The sequence below is a fragment of the Indicator indicator genome, chromosome 1 (genome assembly GCF_027791375.1).
Source record: "Indicator indicator isolate 239-I01 chromosome 1, UM_Iind_1.1, whole genome shotgun sequence".
In the NCBI taxonomy this organism is placed as follows: Eukaryota; Metazoa; Chordata; class Aves; order Piciformes; family Indicatoridae; genus Indicator; species Indicator indicator.
The window spans coordinates 116,244,369-116,262,620 of NC_072010.1; the positions used below are offsets into that span (position 1 = coordinate 116,244,369).

General features: G+C 37.4%; 1 protein-coding gene across 2 annotated transcripts in view; it reads right to left on the reverse strand.

Moving 5' to 3' along the window:
* The window catches only part of DSCAM (DS cell adhesion molecule), a 420,943-nt gene that overhangs the window by 162,726 nt on the left and 239,965 nt on the right, over positions 1-18,252 (reverse strand). For both annotated transcript variants that reach the window (XM_054400261.1, XM_054400269.1), the window contains exons 8-10: positions 14,829-15,107; positions 4,552-4,671; positions 717-890 (exon numbers count right to left, since the gene is read on the reverse strand). In XM_054400261.1, the coding sequence (XP_054256236.1) occupies positions 717-890; positions 4,552-4,671; positions 14,829-15,107 (573 nt within the window). The remainder of the gene's footprint in view (positions 1-716; positions 891-4,551; positions 4,672-14,828; positions 15,108-18,252) is intronic.

An 18,252-nucleotide genomic window follows, 5' to 3' on the forward strand; every position in this document is an offset into this window, starting at 1 on the left:
TTTAAAAATCATTTATTTATTTATTTATTTTCTCTATATTCTCATCTACATTCATGTTTGAATGAGTTACAGCTAACATGAACCTAACAATTATATTGTAATTGTCTCTTATGCCTAGAAAGTGTGGACAGGTTATTATTGTGTATGTACTCCTGATTCAATAGAACTAGATGCATTTTCTGAAAGTTACCTGCCAGTGGATATGTCAAAATGACTGCTGTGACTGTACCTCTGTCTTAGAGCATGATATAGCATCTTGTGGTATCTACTATAATTGGAACTATGGTATCCATAACATCTGGAGAATTTAAGAGACTTTTAAATTCCTATTTTCTTCAGATTCTGAGAGTTGTAACAGTTGTTATGGGTATTTCTTCTTAATCGTTGGGTGTTTTTCACCCTTGACTAAAGAATTTGTTTTCCTTCCCTTTCATTACTCAGCTGCAGCCCAAAGGCGTGATACAAATTTCTTAAATGAGGTATTAATCCTTGTCATTTATAAGCCCTCTTTTCTCCCTTTATGAAACAATGTTTTTTATTAACCTTATTAACTTCCGTGTGCTACCACACACAGATGAAAATCACCATTAAATTAAAACAAGTAAATTCAACCTCTCCCCTCCCTCCCAACCACCCTTTCCTCCAAACTAAGGATTCAATAGACAAGGTTTTTTTTTTTCACTCAATGGATCCCAGAGAAGTGTTTTAGTTCTTACTTTTAACAGTGAGGTACATGGACTTGCTGACGTCTGCTCCCACATCATTGCTGACCTTGCAGAGGTAGTATCCACTGTCTTCTTCCAGCACATGTTTAATCAACAAGGAACCATTTATGAGAAGCTGGATACGACCGTTCAATGCAATTGGCTGGAACTGAGGAACCCCCGCACCTGGAGCAGAACCGCATGGAAATAAGTTAGTTAGGAAAGAAAGCATTTCAGGGTGGGTTGTTGTTGTTGGTTGGGGGTTTTTGGTTGGTTGGTTTGGTTTAAATAAGGTAGAAACTATCTACAGCTTCCTGTTCTTAGAGACCCAATTCAGTTAAAATACAAATGGCTTCTGACATCATCAGAAGCAACAGAACAGTTCTCCGCCAAAACTGAATTCATTAAATGAAAAGCAGAAAAATTTTTGGAGTGCAATAGTAGCAATAATTTTCCCATGTTAGAGGTAAAAGAGCAAAAAAAAGCATGAGGCAGGAGTGGAAGAACAAGGAAGGGGAAGAGAGAAAGTGAAGATTTTCAGACTGCTCATGGGTAAAAAGGCACATTTGTTGTACATTTAGAGGTTGATAAATTATTGACAATTACAGCTGAACAGTCATACAAGTATGCATCCTTAATGCATACACCAAATGAATTTCTTATGATGAAGAGGGATATCTGTTGTAGTAAACATGGCGTACACAAGGGACCTCAGGACCTTGTTTGTGAAACTTTGGGTAATGTGGAAAACCACATCAATGACTGTGTTGCTTGTTTCCTTCTACAGCTGACTCAATGATGACACTTCAAATTTCTCTTATGCCATGCTTGTAGCCAGTATTTATTTGCACTGTTTAAAAAACAAAATAAAACAAACAAAAACCCCAGAACAACCAACAAACACAAACCTGAAACTAACCACACAAAGAAAGAAACAAACAAAAAGCTTAGACCACTAATCAGGCACAAGGTGCCATGTTTGGCAGTAATGTAAAAATTGAAGGCCCAAAACAAGACAGGAAGCCAGAGATTTCTGTATCAACCTTGATTTTAAGAAAGAACCTACTTTTTTGCTTGGAAAAAGATAATGGGTGATTTAGGTAATAGGGAACAGGATAGTGACATACTGTCAGCATGCTCTACTGTCTAGAGGACCACCACAAGTTCGGGTTGCTCTAGCATTAGGGGCTTTCTAAGTACATATTAAGATATGCTTCTTGTAACAAAAGGGGTTACAATCTACTTTGGCAGCAGGAGATAGGATTTTCGTAAATCCGAAGTAGCGTTCTTCAATGGAATTCTCTTATGTCACTTTCTGTACACAAAGTTAATATCTGTCAGCATTGATTACTATATGCAGTTGGCTGAGTCAGCCCAGGAGGAAATATAATGAATAAATATTATGGGGAAAGATTTCATATAAAATAGCAAGCCATGACAACCTATGAAGGCAACATCTAGATTATTAAAAAAGACAGACATGCATACTAAAAATCTTCTAGTCCTAGAAGAGTTTGCTTCAGGGACTTACAGTTACAGGGAAGGTCTGGTGGATGATACTGTGAATTTTGAAGTGTTAAAGGGATAATGTCTTCACAAAAATCAGTTGCCATTGTTGATTTTCCAGCTATTTTTGTCACATGCATAACCAACCTCCTCCTTTGTCTATTTTGTTAACTTTAATAAGCCATTTTCCCTGTCATTCAGTTGGAAGGCACATTTATGCTTTGCTAACTCTACCTGTGTGCAATTGACTGCCCAACCAGACAGATGCAAGGACTCGCTTCTCACATTTTGTCAGACGACAAATTCTGAAGACAGTTTGGTGTTCACAGAAGGAAAAGGCTGATACTCCTGAAGATAGCTATAACTGGGCAAAATTTTGCACAACACTTTGCAAAGGTTTCTTACTCTTCACATGCGCTGTTACTGCTGTTACAGCCAAAGTGACAGCAGTGGCAGCAGCTTCACACACACAGGTGTATGGATGAATCTGCAAAAGGACTACATACTCATGAATCACAGTGTTACAGATTGGTTGAGGTTGGAAGGGCCTTCAGGAGGTCAGAAGATTCAACCTGTTTGCTCAAACAAGACTCTATCCAGATGGCTTTTGAATATCTTCAACTATGAGACTCTACAGCCTTTGTAGGCACCATGTGCCAGTCCTCAGTCACTGTGAAAAAGTGTTTCCTTATACACTCAGATGGAACACTCCTGTGCTTCTCTGTGTGCCCATTACCTCTGTAAATCTTAAGGTCTTAAATCAAGAAATTCTTGCTGATTATGCATATCTGTATGGTTCACTGCCATTGTATTTCGGAGACAGCAAGTCCATTTCCATTACTTGCACAAAAAGATGAACATTCTTTTTCCATTTTTCACTGACATGAAAAGCCAATGACAACTTATCTGCAAGTATACAGATGCCCTTCCTATGGTATTGTGGTACCTACAGGTGAACTATGATTTAGTTGCTTAAGTCCTGCTGAGTTCACTTCAGGAATTATTTCATAATTTGGCACAAACTTTGCTTATAAACCAATCACATAATACATCTTATTAAAAGAAGCTGTGTCATATATCCCATAAACCTGTAGAGCACCTTAGTTAGACTACGTTTTGAAACTGCAGTCATCCATTATCAAAACACAGCTTTTGTAAAACTGCTGACCTTTTCATCTAGAGTTATTTTGCCCAAACAAATGAAACCACAGCTTGATGGTTTTACCTACATCACATATCCACTGAAAGTTCTTTGACTTAAAAACTTCAGAGCTGTTAATCAAAAACCTTAAGTACAGTCACTTGGCGGTAGAGCATCACTAAAATCAAACCACTGCCCCTTCCTCATGCTTATGTCTTTACCATTAATTACAACTCAGCTAGTTTGACTTGGCCTCCTCCTTCAGCACATAAACATCACAAAATAGAATTATATTTTTGTGACCTATAGTCATAACTAAAACCCCTTACACCACTGAGATTAATGGAATCTGGAGTGCACTTTTCCAAGATTTTACCAATAAATGCAAAAAAAAAAAAAAAAAAAAAAGTCTTTAATGTAAGCATTTCTCTTCCCTCACTCTTTTTCTTCAAACATAATTTGGACTTAGATCCAAAGGAAACAAAAAAAAAAGTTATAGGTAATTTCTTCTCAACAGCATCTAGTTTTAATTTTCAAAGAGTTAACTCATTTAGATTGAATACAGAGTTTGAAAAGTTTGTTTTCTTGCTAAAATCCACCAGAAGAAAACCAGCCAGAAGATGCAATCTAGAAGGCAGCATGTTTTAATTAAAAAGCAGTCAATTTTATATGGTTACAGAGGGTCAAGTGGGGTCAGTTTTAATGCCCTGTTACATGAGAAGAAAATGTTAAAGCATTATGTAAAGTGCATACTGAATTACTGCTTATGCTAATGCTACCTGACCTTTTTTCTCTGCTAAAAAGATATGACTGGCCAGGTTATCATGAATTTTGAAGAGAGAAAAAAATCAGCCAAATGCTGCCAGTGACCCTTGTTCTAAGGTTGTCTCAATTAAAACAGTCTCTCTTTTCTCTCAGCCATCAATTTTATCACCATCCATCACTCATTAGCTACTCAGCCATAGCTAACACAAGCACATGTTCACAGCTCCAGGGTGTCTCCAAGGCAGGGCAAAAATCCATCTAGCTCAGCGTTGTTATGACTATGGCCAGCACTGTGTGCTTAGGGAAATAACACAATACCAGCATAAACATGACTGATACTTCTCTTATTGCGCTCTGTCAGCCTCTGACAATGCTGAACAAGCTATTACAAAACCAGAATTAATCTGTTCCCAGTGATCATCATAGGAATCCTACCTTTTGAGTACTTCCAGACTATTGTAGGAACAGGGTAACCTTCTGCAGAGCAGTTGAGAATTACAGCTTTTCCATAGATCCCATCCTGGTCACTAGGCTGGACCACAAACCGAGGGGGCACTGTGGGAGGAAGCAAAAAGAGCTGTGAAAATTGGTGCAACCTACCAGGTAATTCAAAATGGCAGAATGATCAAGTAAGAAGGCATAACATTTCACAGTGGAAAGCAAAAATCAGAACCAGCTTTTTGATGGATCCAGTGAGAGAAAAGCTGGTTTTACATGGCTATTTATTTTCTGTCCACAGTCTCAATATACTTCTTCCCAGGCACAATAAAAACACTGCTGTTTATAGGACACAAACATAAGTTAATAAAAACCTCTCCATAGGAGAGGTTATAAAATGGACCAACAGATAAATCCTACTGTTGTAGTCAGAAAAGAGATTCTTTCTAACAAAGGCAGAGGTTTGACAGATGTCTAAGAAGAACAGAAGTTTTCTGTGTTTTTTATAACAGTGAACTAGTAAACTTTATAAAAGTAACTTGAACTGGTAAACTTTATAAAAGTAACTAATCCGCATAAATAATCTTTATAAAATAATGTTTTTAAGAGCAATAAAATAACTTCAAATTAAAATGAGTGTTTGAACTGTAACTTCCAATAAGACATTTCTTTCCAAGCAGACACAGGAAAGTTCACCATAATTTTCAGCCATTAAGCTGAAGAGGAAAAGTCTAACTGGAATAGATGTATGTACATCAATGTATGTGTATTAATAGACTTATTCTAAGGCAGCACCTTAGTGGAAGACACCTGCAGTGAGTCTTCCAGACATCAGCAAGTACATATCTATTTATACATAAATAAAACAAAAGCTGCTTATCTCTAGGAAAAGCTCTACATATTTCTAATACATACACAGGGAAGAAAACAACTTATGACAACACTAGACCTACAGTTTACCATGAGGACCTCATAATTACTGTCAAAGTCTTAATAAAACCTGCAGATTTGATAAAAATTTGAAAGAAAAGCTGACAACTCTGAAGAATGTTAAAAAACTCATAAAGGTTATTTATTATTAAAAGTGCTTAATGATTGTATTAAAGGTGGTTAAGGTTACAGATTTTTGTGGATCTCCTGATCTTTGATTCAGGATATGAAGTAAATGCCTGAGCAAAAAAGGTAAATTCTGTGTGTCCTTTGCTCACATGTTGTTCTTTTTGTCATTTCTTAGAATGATACAGAGAAAATGTAACAGGGTGACTGAGCCTGTAATAGACTTTTCTCCTCTCAAATCAAGTAGAGCAAGAGAATCAGATCTAATGCAGTAAAGGAAAAATTCTAATAGTCCTTGCCTTCCTTGCCCCTCTGCAGCATATGCACACAGAGTCACACAAGCAACCTCACAAAGTCACAGCTCTGCATGTCTGTGAGAAGAAACTTGATCTGGCAGTGTTTCTATGGACAAGACTGCTAAAAGTTAGAGGTAGACATACTCTGTCCAGGTGCAGAGAACACTTCTCACAATGTCTAGAGTCTTCCTCTGTGAGCCTATATAATCCAAACTACTTGAGAACTTCCTCTTTCCACCTTCATAAATAGGAATGGTATTTAAAAGAGGAGAAGAATCTTATGGGAAACAAGCAATTCCTTTAACTGGATCTTCTGCTCATTGAATCCTATAGCTACAATGCAAAGTTGTTTTACTGCCTAACTATGTACAAAGAAGCTCCAATGCTGTTTGCAGTGCATCTAGAAGAAACAGAAGGTGCTAACAGCAACAGAGGCAAAAGACACTTTTGTGCTAGGAGATATACACTGCTGTCAAACACTTTAGCTTTCTGAATGGCTGCCACAGTGACAAACACATCATATCTTTTGACAATTCATAATAGATAAGCATCAAACACAAAATCCCAGCAACAGCAACACTATGTGATCACCATTCTGTTCTAATTATCTGCTCCAAGAAGACATTTTCTTCAGTAGCTCTTTTCTTACTGTTTTGTGTTCATTTTATCACCAGACACAAAAGAAGACCCAAGTACTTGTTTACCAAAAAGTTAGTTGCACAACTCGGCATGGTGGCATCAGCTTGTTTCACCTCAGTAACTGTAAGTAAATTTCTATTCACAACTTCTGAAAAATCAATTATAAGCTGCTTGTCTATGAGGAGGGTAGACCAAACAAACAAACAAAACCCAAGCAAAAACCCCAGCCCCAAAACACAAAAATACTTCAGTCGTATCAATGTTACAGGTGTATGATTACAAAGGATGTAATGTTGAAAAACATTTTGTTATTATTCTTCATTTGTTATGGATGACCCTGGCAGGAAATGCTAATTTTTCAGTAAATAATTTATTATATTAAATGGGTAGAAATATGCAGGAAGTTTTGGAAAAATTAACCAAGATTGCCTAGTATGCAATAAAAGCAACCAGCCTCCAAAACGTTATTTGCATTAACATTATCTGTTAAAATATTTTCCTTTGTCTAATCACTTTGGGCATAATAGAGAAAAATGAATGCCAAGTATAAACATTTCTCAAAGACTTCTATGGAAATGCATCCATCCACACCTTCATGAGCTTATCTAGATATTCTTAATGTGTTGAGCCTTTACTATTGACACTTGGCTTCAGTGTATTTTGGCAATACATGAAACAGGGGACTTAAGCATCTCTCCCATGAAGACAGACTGAGATCTGTGGGGCTATTTAGTCTTGAGCAGAGAAGACTGAGAGGGGATCTCATCAATGCGTACAAATATCTGAGGGATGGATGTCAAGTGGAGGGGGCCAGGCTCTTTTCAGTGGTGCACAGTAATAAGACAAGAAACAACAGGTTCAAGTTTGAACATAGAGGATTTCACCTCAACATGAGGAGAAACTTCTTTACAGTGAGGGTGATGGAGCACTGGAACAGGCTGCCCAGAGAGGTTGTGGAGTCTCCTTCTCTAGAGACTTTCAAAACCCACCTGGATGCGTTCCTGTGCAGGCTACCCTAAATGATCCTACTTTGGCAAGGGGGTTGAACCCAATGATTTCTTGAGGTCCCTTCCAACCTCTAATATATTCTGATAGGTTTTGCTCAGATATTCTTGGTATTTTCATTTTTAGTTATTACTTTCAATATTGAATGGTTACTGTGAAAATTAAATTTTGCCATATAATCCCCAGAAGCCGGTGTATGATGAGCAGTCATAAGAATTTCCTTGTACTAAACCATGTTTCAATCTTACATGGCAAAAGTTATAACCACATCCAGCAACAGAAGCATTTTCTATATTTAGTAAAGCTTTTCTCTTCCTTTACTAACTACTTAAAAAATTGCCAACTGCTGCTCTGATTTTGAAGACATGATCTTTGACACATAGTCTTCAGATTGCCAATAGAATTAGAAATGATGCTGCAGTAAGACAAAATTACTTTTTCAATGACCTTTCAGTTTGTCTGTATTGCTATCTAGGTAAAACCACAGGATTATTCTTCTTACAGAAATTATTGAAAAGTAAAAGTATACAGAAAAGACTTTTACATTTTTGTTTCTCAATAATTGTTTGCTTCTCAATTTTATTTCAAGTTAATAACTTGTTTGGTGTTTTGTGCTACCAGATTTAGGAAGAGAACACAGTAGACTACTTGATCGAGATTTTGACACCTAGCTATAGATTATAAAGCTACATTCACTTTCTCATTGTCTTTCAGAATTCATCAGCCTTTAAAGAAAACTTGTGTAGTAAGAATTTAACAAAGATAATTTGTCTGATATGCTTAAGTAGAGTTAGTGGAGAAAAGAAACCAATTAATTCTTCTCCCCTCTATTTGGTTGTAAAAGTGTGGGCCTCTTTTGGCCCTTTTGAAGTGAAACACTCTGAAATAGTTCAGGAATATGACTAAACGGTTCTACTTTTACTCTCACCCTTGATTCAGCAGCACAGAGCCTGTAAAGAGGGCATTTAAAATTGCTTTAACAATGAATTTCTGTGAGGCTTTCTCATTTAATGCAGACCACAGATCTGTGATGAGAAATGAGCTGTTGAATTGTTTATTCTAAGAGCAGTAAGTCAACAGATGCACGCTACTTAATGGCTGAACTCAAAGGGCCTAAAAAAGGTATTTTTAGTCAATATTATGACTAGCCTTCATAAAGGGAAAACAAAGGATTAAATCAATTAGAATAGGATGTTGAGGATAACGTGAACATCACAGTGTTGTTTTAAGGGAAAGGAAATGCTGTTATTATTCATATTGTGTGAAACAATCATGAAAAGATGATAAAACATGAGTTGGTACCCTAGGAAGGTAAACCTTACTAGTATCATTGCCGCTCACAATGATGGACTTCACAGGCTACTGAGAAAAATGAGTCTATGAATGCATGCCAACATTGCCTGATATAATTTTGCTTTATGTAAATCCAATAATCCTTTCTGGCAATGCTGTATACCAGGGACAAACACATACAGTCATTCCTGGACTTCAATGCTATGCAAGTATTTCTGGCTCTCAAGTATAAAGATGAGTATATCACACTGGAGAGAAATTCTGAAGGCTCCTACCATGAGCTCCTCTGGTGGGCTACTGAAGTGAGTTAAGAAATAATCTATGACATTGGCCCAGAATAAAATGTTTCATTTTTACATGGAATATTTGTACTTTACATTTAGATCATACTGTCAAAATGATAGAAGAAATTTAATCAGCCAAAGCAAGCACTGATGTAGTAATGAATGAGATCATTAAACACTGTACTTTAGCAAAGACGAACAGTTATTAAATTTGGTCATTGGACCTAAGGGGTCGATTTAGGTGGTTTAGTGAAACCATTTGCTATGCAGTTCAAGAAAAAAGATGTACTTTTGTAAATGATACAGCGCCTAGTGGGTTGTGTTGTTCAGGTTTGTCTGATGAGAACATTAAATAGGAAGTGAACCATTTAAGAGTAGTCTTAAAAGCCACAGTGTAAACACCAGCAAAGAAAGTAAATAAGTTTTGACACCAGTTGCAACCATAAATCTTCTCACTCTGCTTCTCTATCACAAACTGCTTTGCTGCGTCACAACAGCACCACCACCAAACATCAGAAAACAGATGGTATTCACTTCATTCTTGGAAGACTCAAGGCTCAGAGATTCCTCATTGGATGCCTAACTACCTAATGATATTCTATATTCCTGGCAAGCACAAAATGAGAACACATTTACACTAAATGCACTAGATGCATTAAGGAGGTGTTACTAGGTGTTTAAAGACCATATCTGAATTTTAACTTAGATGTGTTCACTAACAGGAATTTTAAAATCACAATTTATGTACCCACTACTGTCTTTGACCTCTGTTTTCAGGCAGTATCTGAAAAATTCTGAACTCATGATACATTTATGAGCCTTTTCTTTTTGGTTACCAATTAATATCTTCTCCACTGCTTCTTATTTCATAATTACTTCATCCCCATTTTAGGAAACCCTACAGAAATGAATAACACATGATAAAGTGTATATAGATTTTTAATCACTCTTTAGAAGGCAGCCCTAATGAGTAAAGCTTTAATTAATTCTGCATGATGATATAAGTCATTGACAGAGATGATATTTTCCTAAATTCTGTGGATGGCTTTTATGACAGGATCCTATTCTTTCCTTTTCTTACTAGCATGCCTAGTAAACCAAGAGTGGAACGAGAAATAAAGTGATCAAAATAATAATGCTTAATACATTTTTGAGAAACCCTTCTAGCTTGCAAATTTTTGATACATTTCCAGATGAACTGAACACTGGGATCTGGTGGAGCACAAGATTTTGTGAAGGAAAGTCATATTTTCACTCACCTGGACTGCCTATCTACAGTCCCTAGATCCTGCAAAGATCATAGGCTTCTCCCATAGGCTTTGCATAGTTATTCCATAACTAATCAAGTCTGCTTTACTCTGCTGTGGTAAGATCTCACCACAGCACTGTGTCCAGCTCTGGAACGCTCAACACAGGAAGGACATGAACCTGATGGAGTGGGTCCAGAGGAGGGCCACCAAGATGATTGGAGGAGCTGGAACACTTGTGCTACAAGGACAGGCTGAGGGAGCTGGGGTTGTTCAGCCTAGAGAATAGAAAGCTCTGGGGAGGCCAGATAGCAGCCTTCCAGTACCTGAAGAAGGCTGGAGAGGGACTACTTAGAAAGGCCTGTAGTGATATCATGATGGCCAATGGTTATAAATTAGAGAAGAGCAGATTTAGATTGGATGTTACGAAAAAATTCTTTACCATGAAGATGGTGGAATGTTGCAAAAGGTTTTCCCCAGGGAGGCAGTTAAGTCCCCATCCCTCAAGATCTTCAAGGTGAGGCTCAATAAGGCTCTGAGCAACCTGGTCTAGTGGAGGGTGCTCCTGCTGACTGCAGGTGGTTTGGACTGGATGACCTCTGGAGGTCTCTTCTAATCCAAATCATTCTACAATTCTATGATTCTATGATTTGCATCTTGTGTTTGAGTACAGACTACAGCTGTAACATTTCCTGTGTTTGGAGGGGAACCTCCTGAGTAGGTTCTCTGGGGTCTCAGTAGAGACGTTTCCAGTCAACTCTTTTCATTAAGTTTTTAGGCTTTCAGCTCTACTGGATGCATTTCACCCTCTTATGATTTGCTTGAAATTAGCCAGTACATTGTGGAAAAAAATACTAGCAGATCTACATTGCAAAGCATGTGACTGTCTCATTTCTAGGTCCTCATCAAAAAACTTGTGGCACAGAGAACTGAGATTGCCCTAAGATCTTCTTACTGAGAGCTGCACAGCTACTCAAAAGCTTTTCCCTCTCACTTACTTTCTCTCAGTAGGCACCTCTCATCTCCTATGTGATGCTCCACAAGGAAGCTCTGTGGAGGCTTGTCATCTTCCTGTGATATTTAAGGCAAGGAAAATCCAACCTTTCTGGCTAGGTATTTTTTGGGATACCACAGTGTTGCTTTTATAGAGTACAAAATAATGGGAAAAGTGAAGATTTACCATAAAGTACTCTCAGATTTTAAGAGATCCATGCTTGTTTTTCTTTTGCCATTTAATACTCCTGGTAAAATCGCACTGTAGCTAAGGTATGAAAAATAATATTCATAGGAAGAATATAGGAAATTATTAACAGACTTAAATAATTAATAACTTAACAAAAATAGGAATGCTAAGAGTAGCATGTACATGTGATCTGATGTAGAAAATAAATAATTAGTAACAACAAAAAATATGAATGCTAAAAAATAGCATATACATGTGATCAGTCACAGAAAATAGTGCAGAAAATAACTCAAGTTGTAAAGCCAAAGAATTTATGAGACTGCAGAAGTTTGTGGGCTCATTAGTGGGTTCAAATGTAGCAGAAAAGAGATTGGCCTGTGTTTCTTCATTCCTCTTGGGAATGGACTGGTTTTAGATTCTACATTTAAGTCTACTCATGTAACAGTAACACAATATGGACTCTCACTTAGTTTGGGAAGATGATAGGCATTATTCTTATGTCTACCTTCACAATGCATGTAATAACATAGAAAAGAAAAGAAGAACTTTATGGGTGACAGTCATCTTTGCCATTAACTCCCTCTCCCATTCACTACTTTCACATTAAAAAGAACAATCTTCACATAAATAAGACATTTCCTGAACGTATCTCCTGACATTTAAGTTTAAAGCATGCTTTGCTGAGAAACCATCACACAATACAGATTAGCACCAGAAGGAGTTAAAATTTTGTTTCTTCGCCCTTTAGTGAGAAGAAAAAAAACCCAAACCAACAAACAAGCAAGCAAAAATATAGCTTCAGCTATATGGCACCTATGAATTAAAAGATGAGGAAGGATCAGAAAGCTTGGAGAAGTAGAGGTCAGGAAAGCAAATATTTACATAAATGCGTATAGGTCAGGTTGAATGCAGAGGAATAGTGGCCAGTAATGATCCTCTGATAGCTGAATTTGTTCTGACCTGCTGGAACAGCAGAGCTGAGTCAATTCAGTATGAGAGAAAGAGGCCAGGGCAGGGTTTTGGCAAGAAATTCAGGTCAAACATGTTATATTTTCCTCTTTCTGTCTAAGTGAAAACTATTATCCTATATGCATACACAAAACTGATGAAGACATTACCATTTCAACCCACAGAGAGGAGGAAGGCTTAAAGGAGGCTGCTGGAGAACACTAGCAGGGCAGAAAAATAAGCAACGGGGGGGAAAAGAGGAAATTGGAGAAGTTGCAGGACTAAAACTCCAGAAGACTTCTCCAGCTACCCTCTCTGATGCCCTAGGGTTTATAAGGATATCCTTCAGGTAGATGCACCCAACAGTTGTTATCCCTAGCCCTCATCAGGAGGTGCAATTAGAGCAGCAGCACACGAGAGGAAAATGGAGGTGCTGGTATCAGTGCTGTGAGATGGTTGTGAAAGCAGGCCCCTCAGAACTCCTCTGCTCGATGTGAAGGGGAAACTAATTAATGCCAGAACAGGTAGCTAGAAGTAGATATGTCCAGGGAAACAGAGGTAAGGTCAGTCAGTGGCTTGCCAGAAGAGGAATTACACGCTGACAGCAGGAGGCATAGAAAATGAAGTTCAGGCAAGGCAGGGAAAAAATGGGAGAAGGTAGGGCTTGTCCCAGTCAGTGGGGCATAGAGCAGAAATCCTTTCCAAGAGCCCACTTGAGCTGTTCAGCCTCCTGGTGCTGAAAAAAAAGACTGACAGCATTTGCAGAGAGCAAGTTTTCAGTGGTACAGTGTAGATGGTCCTACCACCCCTGTTTTGATGAGATGTCTGTAGGAAACCATATGGAGCTGCTGCAGTGATTCATCCCCATTACTTCAAACACTGAGTATAACTAAATCAGGTATGATCTCAGCTGTTATTAGATGCAGCACTTCTGTGCAGGGCAGACATAGCCAGTGGGCTAGCTGTTGTTGACTTCACTTCTCCAGAATGAAAAGGTGAGGAAAAACCTCTTATTATTAAAATGGTGAATAACGTTCATAGCTAGCAGAACAGCTCAGATAGAAGGGGAAAATAACAGACATCTTTACTGAGTAATACTTAAATAAGATTGAAAGAAATGATTTTTTTTTTAAAATAAACCTCAGTATTTATAGTAGCATTTATACAAAAAACTAGTAAAAAAGTAATTGCCACTGAGTTTTGGGAACACAAGCATAAATAAAATGTAAGCATACACACTCAGTATTTGGAAATTTAGGAAGCATTCCATTAAGGATAGTCCTAGGATGGTGGGAAGATCTGTCTTAAAAGGAAGAGACATTCAGAAGATTTTGATTCAAATGTGTTTTTGAAGGGGAATAAAAGACTGGAAAAGATGGCAAATCCCATGAGTGGTGTTTAGATTTGTCTTAGTAAACTTATAGAAGAGAATATAAAATGGAGCGATCTGCAACAGGTAGGAATAACTGAGGCTGCTCACAGGATTACAGTATATGCCCTCTTTCTCTGAGGAGTCTAATGGCTTGGCATCATGAAGGAGATGGTAGAGAGGGAAGATTAATTTTTTTTTTTAATGAAAATATAAAACACTTTGAAAAGCTTCCAGAAAGAAAAGGAAACAATTTGTTGAAGTTTTGCACTGTAAGTTTGAGTATCTATCACAATTTAACACAAGGTATCCCAATGCATCACAAGGTAATTTGGCTAAAGTTTTGACTTCAAAGGCTCTTGAAGGTAAGCTATCTCTCTGAAAGGTTTTTTTCAACCTAAAATGTTTCCTTACCCAAAATATATTCATATCTATTTCCAGGCAAGCTGTGGTAGAGTCAGCAGGAGCAAATAAATCATGCTAACTGCATAATAAACACAGATAGGGAAAAGAATATGGTAACAACAGAGTCTTTTCCCCATGAAGTCAATACCAATGCTTTTATATTTTACTGACATGTTATGAGAGACTAATCTAAATAAAATATGAGGAAAATCAAACTAAAATGATAATAAAGAAGAATTTGATACCATTTCAAAAGCTTGATTGCAATGAATGGGCTTGTAACAACCTCATAAAAATTTCTAGGAAGTCAGTTTTGTGGCTCTCTTATCCACCTTGTGCACTTGAGGGTTTTTGATTAGTTTCAAGACTTTTAGATAAAAAAGCTGTATTAGTTTCTATAATTCATTGCTCTGTGTACTTTCTATTATGAAGAGAGAGATTACCATATTTTCCTGGGTTTTTTTATACTTCCTATCAAACAGATGTCATTACAAAATACTGATGAATTCCTCTTAATTGGTGCCCTTCAAACTAATTACATCTACTTACCTCTCACGATTAATTGGCTTTGGTGCTCCACAGCTGCTGCATCATTTCTAGCTATACAGGTGTAATTCCCATTGTGCATCAGAGACAGATTAGAAATCCTCAAGGAGCTGGTAAAGTCGATGTTGTCAATTGTCACCCCAAGGCTGGCTGGAATTGGCCTGCCATCCTTCTGCCAGGTGATTGTGATGGGCAAATCCCCAGAGACCACCACACAGGGAATGAAGACCCTCTGCCCGATGGAGAACCGTGGGAACTCAAAAGGCTGAATAAAAGGTGGAACTGAAACAAAAGAGGAAAGAGGAGATGTTGCAATTACAATCTCATTTCTGAAAATAACATCATGGAACAGATGTGCACTGCTGGTTATATAAAATCAACACCTTTGACAGCCAGAGAGCATTGTTTAGTTATAAAATCACATATTTTGAAAAATATACCTGATGTATAGTCAAAGATCACAAGCAGTGAAATCCCCAGCCTCTAGAGACAACACACATCAGTGGCAGATTCCTGCAAGACTATTGAGAGGTCTTCAAGAAATCAATCTACCAGCTTGCAACTTTCCAGGTCTTTCAGCAGCAACACTGCCTGGACAGTCCAGGAAGAGCTCAGCAGCTTTCAAGGTATGGTGCAAGGGCTTTGGTTAGGCTCAAGGAATAAAACTGGAAGAAGTTTGCTTTGTTCTGGGACATGATGGAAGGGAGTGCAAGTTTCTCTAACTGCTCCTGATACTTCTTTCTTAGTGTTTCAAGTCACAATCCACAGCAGATTTGATTATAGGTATGAAGTGAAAGGTATATACAGTCCTTGTAGGACAGCAAAATAAAATAAATTGGATTTCTAAACAGGACAGTACAAGGCATAAATGCTTAAGATGACATTTAATTCCTTGGCAAAACCTTTTATTTTTCTTTATTTTATCACTTATTCTGTGGCTGAATCAAAAAACATGAAAGAAATGCTCTTATTTTCTATTATAGGGAAAAATTCCACTTCTTAAAAAAACCCAACCAACCAACAAAAAAAACAAAACCAATTTATTTTCAGATATTTTTAATAAAAATAAAGGAAACAGTGGGCTGGATTTGCTAAATAAAACAAGAGTTAACAGAGGTTCATAGTTTCTCTGAGTTGTAGTTGAAACATTTATGAACAATTTGGTAAATGAAGACTCAAATACCCACCCAGATAAAGGAACTGAAACCCTTCCCCCTTCTCAGGGCAGGACTAAAAGAGCCAGGACATTGATCTAAGATAAATTTCTATCAATCACTCCTGAAAAGACTATAAAACTGACTTTGCAAGCAGTACTCAAGTACTCATTTATCAAAAGAGCAGGTTCCTAGAGGTTATGTTCCTTAGATAAAGGAATGCATCTTCATATCCTCGCATGAGACATTACTTGGATATGCTGTAGTACATTTGAACATCTTTAACAGGAAAGACTGAAGGGTATCCACAGCAGACCATTTATACTGCTGTGTATTAACCAGCTTCATAACAAAATGAAGCTTGTAGCTTCATCTAATTGTACTTCTTTTGTCCTTTCTCCCTTTAGCAAATCTAAGGGTGTGTTTTCCCCAGAATTAAAGAAGAAAAGAAGAAAACCTCTTTAAAATGGTTGCAGTGTATGCTAGCCCATTAACCTCCTCAGCAACATTTCCACTCCTTTGCCATTGTGCTATTTCTGGGATGCAGGAAAAAGTATTTGTGACTATTACAATGTTAGCTCAATGCATTTCTTTTGATCATTGCAGCTGTTCCTCCATCATGAGTAGGGAAGTTTAGCACTAAGGAAGTGTTATGAACTCCCTGAAGGGTTAATGCATTGTTTAAAGGTGTGTTCCAATGCTTATGCACCTACATGTCATGGTGCAAGAGCTTGAGACAAATCAGATGTTAACTCCACTATTTCCAACATAGCTGTGATGCCATTTGATGAGGAGAAGTTATGATGGAGAGCAGCTGCCACAGAGAGGTAACAGCAGGCATAGGGTACCACAACACAGCCTTACAGCCTTTTCCTGACTTCGTCCAAGCACGGCTCACTGTCTGGAGTTGTGAGAAGTGCTGCTGCAATCAATTTTTCTTCCACGCTCTAATGTTTTACCATGACTGCCATCTCTCACATTGCTAAAACCTGTTCTGTTGTGTTTTGAAAGTCTGGTAAATCAGGCATACATCAAAAAGAAATTTGGTGTAAATTACTGTGTTTATTTGAACTTTGGGTGCTGGAAATTGACTGCTTTTTCACTAGGGTGCTAGCTGTCATGAAGTGAGGCAGAATGGCTGCCTGCCTCTTTTAATTATTTTAGCACAGCTAACGCATTCACATGAAATATTTTGGATTCTTTGTACATCAGCACTAAAAAAAAAAAAAAAGCCACATTTCTCTTAGCACTTATTGACAAGCAGTTATAATGGAAGTGGGAATGAGAAATTTTTAGAATGAGACTTTCCCCTCGGTGAGTGCAAATATCTGCTAAATGCCAAGTGGCCCTTTTACTGTGTTGGCTAACACATTTCTGCCCAAACACTTCTCTTAGCCTCAGACATCATTACTGAAAGATATGCTAAAATTCACAGCAAGGTGGCAAATTGTTTCTGTATTTTCTGCTGTGTGTGTGACAAATATGAATGAATCTTTCACAGGGAAAGTGATATCTAAAGTCAGACAACATATTGCTCAAGGATTATTACATGCATCTTCCCTCTCCATCTCCCTGACATAGAAAATATGAAGCAAGATCATTAGGTCACATTGAAGTATTTTTCAGAAAATATTGATTTGCAAGGCTGCATTTACCAACTCTAAAATTCAAGTAGCAGCCTGTAGATCATTTCAGAAATTGGGTAAAATGTTTTCCCTCTAATCAGGTTTTTAAGATACAGAGGAAACAAACGTTTATTTCTGCTTCATGAAATATAATGTAAATTCAACCTGCACCAGCTTCATTCCTGACAAGGAGCTTATTTTAAAAACCAACGTGCAATTTAATGTCAGTCCTTAAAAAAGTGAACATTGAAATGTTGAAGAATTTCAACAGTTTCAAAGTGAACTTTGAAATGTTGAAGAATGTTTTTCAGCTAGAGTATTTACCAGTTTGGGCTGTTAAAGGCAGTTCCTGGTTGACCTAACATGGCAGAAATGTTTTCTTCCTACTAGTTTGAAGAACAAAACAATCAACAAATAATCATTTATTTAAAAATACTTTGAATAAAAGATATATGAACTCAGGCAAATAATTTCTGAAATACAAAAGCTGCCATATCTATCTATCTATGCAGTAAAAAGTTACCATATATTCTTATATCCTTGACAGAAGAAAATATCAAGCTTGATTAACCAGTATGTGGGTTACTTTTTTTTTTCCTTTATAATGTAAACTAAAGCTATATCATTGCCAAACAGCATTAAATTCAT